The 9458-nt window shown below is 47.1% G+C and overlaps 1 protein-coding gene across 1 annotated transcript; it reads right to left on the reverse strand.

Annotated features, from left to right (window-relative positions):
- Positions 1–2788: 2788 nt before the first annotated feature.
- On the reverse strand, positions 2789–9171 carry SCN3B (sodium voltage-gated channel beta subunit 3). Its single transcript, XM_009281289.1, has 6 exons — positions 9117–9171; positions 7373–7536; positions 5536–5761; positions 4358–4496; positions 3655–3751; positions 2789–3147 (listed from the first exon to the last, which is right to left on the reverse strand). Exons 1-5 carry the CDS (start codon positions 9169–9171, stop codon positions 3688–3690), a joined length of 648 nt encoding a protein of 215 aa, XP_009279564.1. The 3' UTR covers positions 2789–3147; positions 3655–3687.
- Positions 9172–9458: the final 287 nt, after the last annotated feature.

Consider the following 9458-nt stretch of genomic DNA (forward strand, 5'->3'; position numbering starts at 1 on the left):
TACAAAACAGCAACTTCATCCAGCAAAGAGGTGGAGCCCGTGCCACACGCATGTCATTCCCTGTCTTCGCAAACCCACCTCCCTTGTAATAGCACTTAACAGAGCAGATACAGAAGCACTAACCTGGCTCTTGGCCCGACGAGGTCAGGGGGGAGGGAGGAGCAGCAGAACCGTTGCAGCATTACAACCGCCCAGGACTGGCATCGTGTGGCTGTGGCACCTCTGGGACATTACCATTCTCACGGCAGTTCATCTCCCATCGCATGCTCCAGGACCGGATAAAGCTGCTAAAAACCTGGAGTGTGTTGTCCCCACCTGAGGCCCTGGATCCTGCAACCCCAATTGCTGTGCGTAACTGCAAATTAATGAGGATCGCCTCGCGTCAGCAAGGAATGGGAGTGGGTCGTACAATCACCCGTAGGCGTGCGCTTCCCTTCTGGATTTCACCACCAGAGCCTGGGAAGCGGGGGGCTGTTGGCCAAGGCTGATGCGCCTGTAGCGCTAACGTGAACTCTAGGGTGGGGCAGGGGAGGAACCGTGGTTTTGTTTTAGGAGTTGTCTAACTGTCATAAACTTTGCGCTGTGCGCAAAATGCAGTAAAATGATAATGAAACTTACCTGCTAGAACCTAGGAATCGTAAAGGCTATGCAGCCAAAACTTAATGTAAAGTAGCTAGTACAATGGAAGTACGGTATAAATTAAAAAAAAAAAATTTATCAAACAAACAAACAGCGCGACTCGTGAGTGCTTTGTTCTTTTTATTATCCTGCCTATTCTAAAGTCTCTTCTGTCATTTCCAAATACAGAGAGAGTCTTTTCAGAGACCAACCAGGACCATCTCTCCCAGGACACAGCCTGCCTTTAAACACCACCCTTGAGACACCCCAAACTTTTTTTTTTTTTCCTATGAGAATCTTGAGCAAAATTTACACACCATTTTCTCCTGCCTAGAACAACACGGGGCAATAGTCGTATGTGTCTCTGCAGGAACCAGAAAAGTGAAAGATGTGTCCAAAAAAAAGCATCTTGAAAAGATGCGTGTAAGCTACCGGAAGGTGCAGGACTAGAGGACGGCCCTTCTTTACCACCTGAGGTAGCTCTCAAGAAGTTCTCGGTTTCCTCCTTTTTTGACTTAACGTTATGACACCAGAGGGTTATCAATGCTTCACGGGGACTGAGGAGCAGAGTTGAAGTGGGAGAGAGGTTACGTGACCTTACCTAAAAATCGCCATGGGCGTCAATGCCGTGGTCAGTGACGGAAATTCTGGAGTTACAATCTAGTCCTTCCTCTGTCGCTGTGGGTTTAGAGTTAGGATTGTGCCCAAAATTGCCCTGAGGCCAAGCAAATTGGCCTAGGGAAAATGAAGATGTCCAGCTGAATTAGAAGACGAGCTGCTTTTTCCCCTTTTGGATATTAGGTTTTAAGGAACCGGTGCCCAGACTACAAGTGTGCTTCACCTGGAAAATGCGCTCAGGTTGCCAGACTTGGCTCTGGACTTGAGAGCGATCCTACTGTGAAGGCTGCATTGTAGTAGTTTGCTAAAGTTGACACCCACTCTAAAAAAGGAATTTTGAACAACTGCCAGTTAGAAATCTGGCCTGGGCCTGACTGACAAATGGAGTAATTTCTGTGATTTTAGCAACACATAAAAAGCAGCAGAACAAAGCAGAGGAAGTTCCATTAGGTGGGAAGCATGCCTTGATTCACAAGCACTTTGTAACTATTTAGAAGCGGTCAGTGTAGCATAATTTGTCAACTCTTGCAAGCAGTATAGGCTCCATTGCAGCAGGGATGTAACAACATCTGCTATATGAAAAAAACAAACCTTCCCCCATTTTGTCTTAAGGTGCAATTCCACCCCGGCCAATGTTTCTGCCTTTTTTCCTCCTTGTAATCCTAGTTGTTGAGCTCAACTGATCTACATCTGAGGCCAGAAAACAAATTTTACTCTGCTTAATCCACTACAATCAAAAAGGTAGGTCTGCATAGGAAACATTGAATTTACAGCGTGATTCCTGTGCAGCAGTGGATCACTTACGAATGCTGACTGTTCAAACCAGTGACCAGTTATCACATGACAGAATTACGATCAACTAGGAAAAAAAAATAAGCGTTTTCTGTCTATTCCTCTAGGTGGTGCTACACTACAGTATGGGAAGACTGATAGCACAGTTACAAAAAGTAGTACCATTTTGCAAAGCTGTCCGTCCTTTTCCTGTGAGGGCTGTGCATCCTATTTACTTTGCTCGCCTACTTGCATCAGGCTGTCTTCCTTTCGGGGGTTCCCCCAGAAACAGGTGAACTGCATACTGTGTCCTACTGGCTTCCCCGTTGTTGCAGAACGCAGCTCCGCAGGTTACTCTTATCACTGTGTCTCTGCGTACTTGAGGAGTAAACCTGCTATGCAAGGCAAATGGAAGGAACGAAGAATTTTGACGCTTGCTAAATGAAACGGGTGGGTACAGGGGATTCTTATACTTACGTCATACTGCCTCCCAAAGTAGGAGTACTTCAGGATCTGTATTCTCACTTTCCTCCTTCAGAAGCAAGTGTGAACATGGCACAGGGACTCACCCTTCCTACTACACAGTTTCAAAAATTCTAATGCATTACAGTCCTCATCCTACTCTGCCTGTGCACGGGCAGCCCAAAGTCCAGATCAACAACTAATTAATTAAATTCTTCCTGTTTGAACACTGGTAAGACTGCTTGGGCTGTAACATATGGTGGAACATGACCCTAAAATGACCCGATTCCCAGTCCTGCAGGTCAGAGTAACATGACATACATACCCTTTACCTCTGCAATGGAGAACTAGCATATTTAGCAAATAAAGGTGGCGGTGATGGCAGCTAAGAAATGACACTTAACATTTACAAAGCCATTAACGTGATGATAGGACTGAAACCTGGGAAGGAGGCGTGCTGCCCACTCCCCTGCACCCTTTGCTCAGCATGCTTCAAAAGAAGAGTCCTTTAGCAAATGGGCTGGCAGCTCAGAATGGAGTCATGAGGCCAAAGTCAAGGCTGTACAGAGTCCAAGGCAAATAGAAGAGAATTTACACTTCCCCGTATTTCCTCCCGACGGCGCAGAGCTCCCCCTCAAACCTGGCTGGCATGACGCAGTCCTTCTGTCTTCAGAGCCCCTGCAATTGAGAGAATTCCTCTTGGAGCACGAGTCATTTGACCTTACTGAAGTGAGAATCGTGATATAATTAGCATGATAACTGACAGGACGTGAGCAAGACTTTAAAAGATCTAGATTTTGGTCTTTTGCAAAGTCCTTCCTAGCAGATGCCTCCTTTGGAGATAGTGCTCTCGTATTCCTCCTGAGCACAGCTCCCCATCTGCAGGGGACACTGACTATTCCCAACTCCACAGGAATGGGCAAAAGAGGAGTAATTACACCATGGCCTGAAAGTGAACGTGTGTGTTGGTTAGGGGTTTAAAGTAATATTAGTACACCCAGCACCTAAAGATACCTATATTGCTTCCAAGGTCACTGGGGAAGCTGCAGGGAAGAAGCACAGCCAGACTCCAGGAGTCTCCCATCCGCCTTTTCTCCAGCCCCACGCACACCTACCTAACCCGCTGTAGTAAGGCTGAAAGGTTGACAGACACAAGCAGTGATTGACTGTTTCCTCATCGCCTACCTTGGTGCCATTCGTTCCGCTGACTCCTCTCCGCTATTCCTCCACAGGCACAGCACAGTTTTCCTTGTTTTCTGATGGAATCGCAAGATAGTCTGTCCTGTAGTTGGAGGGAAGGAGGAAAGCATAACCTCAAGTGCTACAGTGCAAAAAACCAGTTTGGGTCCATTCACCCTTACAGAGATCTTGAACGCCTCTAAGTATCTCTAAGGTAACAAATGTCGCCTGTAGAAGATGCTCGCAGTAGGAAACACTCCTCGGCATAGTCAGGAGCAGACACCAAGTCTTCCCTACTGTAAAATCCTACGCATACAGCCTTCCTACCATGTACAAAGAGCACCCTTACCCAAGCCAAGTATGTAGAAAGATGGGAATGGACCAGTATAAAAGTCGGAACATCTCTGCTGTGTCAACTGCATCTGTGAGTCAGATCTCTGAAAGCAGGCCTTCCAGGAGAGCATCTCTGCGCAGTTCAAACCGGGCCACTTTGGAATACCGTGCACCGTGGCCACCCTCCCTACCTGGTGCGTTGTGCAAGTGCACTGTCTCTTTTGGCACTCCTAAACATTGCAATGATTCCAGACATAGCAAACATCAGCTAGAAGCGTGTGATAGCCAAGTTCAGTCTTCCTGCAGTCTGATCTGGACTGAGACATCTGAAGAACCCTTGCAGAACAGCTCACATCTGGAGAGATTTCACACTTACGCATTTTCCTGGGCAGCCTCCTCTGCCTTAGAGACTTTCCTGTAGCAATAGACCATTTCTATCAGTAGCCACAAGGTGAGGAAGACCAGCAGAATATACATCATAATTTCAGAGATGACCGAGGTGAAGTCTTCTCCAGCTGTTAAGAAAATGAAATAATCTCTGATCACTCACATGCAGCTATCGGAGCACAGCAGCTCCACTGACACTTTCCACCCTCATGTCATCCTTCCTAACCCATCTTGCCAGAGATACCCAGGTGCCACTACACTGCGAGGGGACAAAAGACAGGGAACAGGCGAGGCTGCCAACAGGATATGCCAGCAGCGATCCCACTGCATGTTTCCAGTGGAATCAAACATGCACAGGCTTGCATGTGTCTTGCATTCTCTGCCACCCACACGTTCATACAGATTGCTCACCGTTAGCCTATCTCATCTTCACGCTCTGTTTCCTTTGTGCGTCCTACTCGTGGGTGTTACTTGACTGTATTGTGCCGCCAGTGATTTGAAAGAGATCAAAACACACAGATGCTTGTGGGGAAGAAGGGAAGGGAAGACACAGCAGAAAAAGATGAGGGCTAAAAGCTCTTGTCCCTCCTCTGAAGAGAACAGCAGAATTCCCACTGATTTCTAACAAGCCAGGATTCCAGCACTGAGCTGAGCAAAACCAAGAGGAACAGAAAGACTCGGGAGCACTGCAAAGGGAAGGAGAGATTGGGAGAGGGTGGAAGCAAGAGACTGATATCAAAATGGAGAATGAGTCGTTCCAAGAGGGAGGGGGCGGAAGCGAGGAAGCAGAAGCTGCGGGAACCCTGGCAAAGGCTGTGCTGTAGCGTCCTAGAGCCGCCAGGGGAGAAGCGAGGGTTCTGAGCGGAGAAACTGGAAACCTCTGCTTGCTTCTTGTGCCTGCCCAGCTGTTGCCCCAGCCTGCCAAGCTTATTATACCTTCCCACATTCACACAACCACTCTGAGCCTAAAAAGAGGCTGCAGCCGGCAAACAAAATGCAGGTCTTCCCCTCCTGAACCCTGTGTAGTGTTTCTTGCTGGCAAAGACAGACACCTTTATCTGGCAGCTCAGTCATCCCTCTCCTGCAATGCAATGACAAACCATATCCCTGGATGACAACACCCACGACGAGTTAAGGCACAACACGCTTTCTGCCAATCCTTCATACCCTCCTCCACCACGGTGAGGTGGATCAATCTGGAGCTTGTGAAGAGAGGTCGGTGAATCTCGAACTCAAACTCCCGGGTGATGTTACAGGTATAGATACCCGAATCGTTCAAGGTCACGTTTAACACAGTGATGGATACATCCTGCATGTCTTTACTCCCATTCCACTGTAACCGACCACTGAAGCGGCTTGGAAATTCATGGTTTGTTTTCCTGTACTCGTAGATCTGTGAGGAAACGTGAAGGGATATTCTGATTAATCACTGATGCATATCTCGGACAACAACACAGCATATTGCAAGGAGCAACATCATCCTCTAGCTACACACATGTATGTTCTGGGCTACGGCTTCCTTAGTAACAGCAGCTATTCATAGTCTGTCACCCTTTACCTCCAAATCTCAGACTACTTTACAAAAGACAGAAAACGGAATTACCTCCATCGCAGAGGTAGAAAAACTAAGGCACAGAAAAACAGAGACGCATGTGGACAATGACACACAAAATCAGCAATGGAACTAAAAACTAGGATCCTGCAGTCTTCGTGCCTAGCCTGTCGGTCACTGCACGTAAGATTATCTTAAGAAGGAACCACAGAATAAATACAGCAAAGACAGTCAGTCGTTTTTGGTAAGCCCTGGGATATTCAGCTGAAATGGAAGTGTTGCAGGGTAAATATGACAGCGTGAAAACGGTACATCAGAAGAACAGAGCTTGGATGGCTTTCGCAGGCCTAATCTCTTGCAAGTTTCTGGCTGACCACAGTCCCCATCATTAAACTGTCCGCCCCAGCTCACTTCTGTTAGCATTCTTGGGGTTGCCACTGGCAAATGTATCGCCCAGGTCACTGAAAGCGAATTCCCATCTCATTCCTTGGCGCAGTCCCTACAGTTCTCAGGACAGTAGGAGAATATTTGTCATCTTTCCTGGCCCTGCTCAATCGCAATGAAATGCAACCACTGATCTAATGCTTCGTACTCAGACAAAATAGTTAGAAAGAAATATGTGCACTCAGCCTTTATCTTATTCTCCGTTTTACCATTCTTTCTTGAATTCCAGTTGCCCCTCGTCTGAATGATTCCCATGTTGATTCACTCTGAAAACGAATTTTACCTTTTCCTGACAGGGATCCAAAACAACTCAGAGAGATCCTCCCACAGTCAGGATACCATGGCTTTCTCTGAGGCAAAAATAAGTAAATCCTGTCCTGCAGATTTATCGGAGCCCAACTTAAACTCCAAAGAACAGCTTTGGGATTCAGAAGTGTCTTAAGAAGGGAAATGTGGCCAAGGGTACCAGGTGTCACTCCATACTTCTGTTTCCCTTCTTGATTTCCTTACGTACTAGATTTTACGTATTCAAGGAATGGAACTGGAAACTGACATGCATGTATGTACGACCCCAAATGTTTGAACTCGACAAGAGATTCTAGCTTTTCCTGCCATGAGTTCATGCTGTGCCCAAGCATGGAAATCAGCTAAGCGAGGAAAAGACACTTTAGTTACTGCTCAAAATTGGTGCTGTGGAACCTCTGGGTGAAAACGCTGCAGAAATTGTGAAGATCTGCAGCTTAGAGCTGAATTCCAGGCTCATCTCTCCTCCATGATACAAGAGCAGCCTGCTGGGCATTTCTACAGACTTGGATAAGAATGGGGCAGAAAGCTTTTGTTCATGTTTGGGTCTCTCTCCTTCCCTTATACAGTCTTCCTTGGGGATCCTGCCACAGGACAAACTTACACTCTCACAAATACCTTTTGGCTTCTCCCACATGAGTTCACTGGACTGTGTTTCACAGTAAGACCTATGAAAACAAGGGCTCAGCTACCAAACATACATACAGGTTCATCTTTTCCACCCTCCGGCCTGTAGAACCATTCCACCACTGTGCTGGCTGTGACCTCTTCCCTCTTCATACAGGAGATGCAGAGTAGCTTCATGTGCCTTCCTTGGACAGCCTCTGTCTCTGATGGAACTTCAACACATACTGCAGAACAAAAACCAGCTAGGGGGAAGGAGCAGCAGAGAAGAAGCGAGACAAAGAAGCGTAAGACAGAATTAGAGAGACATCAGTTATCCACATCTCGGCATTTTATGATCACATCATCCCCAATGGAAAACTGTTTGATTCGTTACTAGCACCCTCTGACAACAGATAGATCTCAAATGTCAAATTTTACCAAGCTTCCTTCTCTGAGATATAAATAATTCATAATAATGAACAGAGGGTGACCACTTCATGCAGATTCACCTCTCCAGCATCTCCTTTGCCACAACTTTAATTTTCCCATAGTAATTAATACCACTTTAGAGGCATTGTTCATTCTCTCCCATGCATGCTGAGAATGGTCCTGTTACAGTAGCAATTACAGTCTGCTATGAGAGAAAGCCCAGAATTCAAGCGTGGAGGAACAGCTCGCTCTTTGTGCTAAGTTAAAAGGTCTGGATGTTTTAATCTGGCAGTGTGTTCAAAACAAACTGGGAGGATTCACCACCCTTCCTGTTTCTAGGTTTCATAAGCAGTACTGGGAACCAAGGGGCTTGGACTTGAGTAGATTTGGCAGTGGGAGGAGTTATTGATTTTACATGCATTCCTGCTCGAAATGCTTCCAATCGGATCTGTGCTAACACTGGCAACTATAAAATACAGCTCTCCCAAACAAGACAAAAATCATTGTCTGTGAAGCTTCATACTTGATCATAAAAGGAATGCTTCGGCACGACATCTCAGACTAAATCCCTGCTGACATTTGTCCCCTGGGCTAAACAATACTGGGTTCTGTCTGTCCAAACCTGTCTCCAAAGCCTAGAGTTTAGCTCACTGAAGATGCTGACTTTGCTGGCTGCTCCCTCCTCCCCAGCCTCTGAGATACCATTCACCTGTTCTCTCGAGCACTGTATTATCCTGGGACCTATCCTGGAAATAGCCAGATTCCAATTCTCCTGTACTGCCAGCTCCACGGGTAGCACCAGCTTTCTGGGAGAAATAAGGAAGAAGCTACCGGATCGTGCTTTAGTCCGGTTAAATTAGATACGTCCACACAGATATGCACCCGCACACAGAGCTGTCGCTATACGTGCACATCAAATGTAGCTGTATTGGCAAAACTAACCAACCTTTTCTTGGTTGCAGAAGAAAAACTGTAATTGCAATAAAATGATTTACTCTGGTTTATATAGACTGCATGGAAAACTAGCACTAACATGCACTGCTTAATGGTTTGCACATCCTCCCTGAGGCAACTATATGTTAAATTACATTTAAAATACATAAATTTCAAAACAACAGGAAACAGTAAAGAACTTGCATGCGTATTAAAGCACACGCTTTGCGCCGTAAGGCTACTTAACAGTAACGTATTTTCTCTCCTCATATTAACCCCATTACATTCATACTAACTCTGCGTGAATATCATTTCCTTCTCCTCTTGTAAACAAAAAAGCCCCTTCGAAGGCTGGTCTTCATAACAGCGTTAAGGGAACCTTGCTAGGAAAAGCGGTGCTTTAAAGAAGCATCCTACAAGAGGCAAGCACCAGATTTGGTGGAGAACCTGTCTGAAGACAACATGGAATGGAAGCACCTACCCCAGACCACCAACACGACCGAAGACGCACAAACCAGCCTTGGCAGTGCAGCCATTGTTCCCAGCCGGGAGCGAATCTCAACCCGGGCAGAGGCTCTTTCAGAAGACACTGCCTTCTCCCCTCCTCGAAGTGGACCCAGCGCAACAGGATGCCTCGGGCTGCCGGCTGCTCTGCGCCTGTTGGTTCGGATCTGCCGGCGAGAAGGGAGCCGAGGGTGGGCGGCAGCTGCGGGCTGACTCGGACCGGGGGGTGCCGTTTCCCCGTGGCACGGGATCCCCACGAGGGCTGGGCTGGGCTCCCACCGGCGCGGGCGGCAGCACCACGGACAGGGCCGCGGCCCCG

This window comes from Aptenodytes forsteri, unplaced genomic scaffold, assembly GCF_000699145.1.
Source record: "Aptenodytes forsteri isolate BGI_AS27 unplaced genomic scaffold, ASM69914v1 Scaffold324, whole genome shotgun sequence".
NCBI classification, from domain to species: Eukaryota; Metazoa; Chordata; class Aves; order Sphenisciformes; family Spheniscidae; genus Aptenodytes; species Aptenodytes forsteri.

Excerpts from the sequence above, each read along its gene's own strand:
- SCN3B (XM_009281289.1), bottom strand. The coding sequence starts at position 9,171 with ATGGCTGCACTGCCAAGGCTGGTTTGTGCGTCTTCGGTCGTGTTGGTG. Across the intron at positions 7,537-9,116 it reads GGTCGTGTTGGTGGTCTGGG|CTGGTTTTTGTTCTGCAGTA; the intron begins GTAGGTGCTTCC and ends CCTTCCCCCTAG. Across the intron at positions 5,762-7,372 it reads AGGGTGGAAAAGATGAACCT|ATCTACGAGTACAGGAAAAC; the intron begins GTATGTATGTTT and ends GTTTCCTCACAG.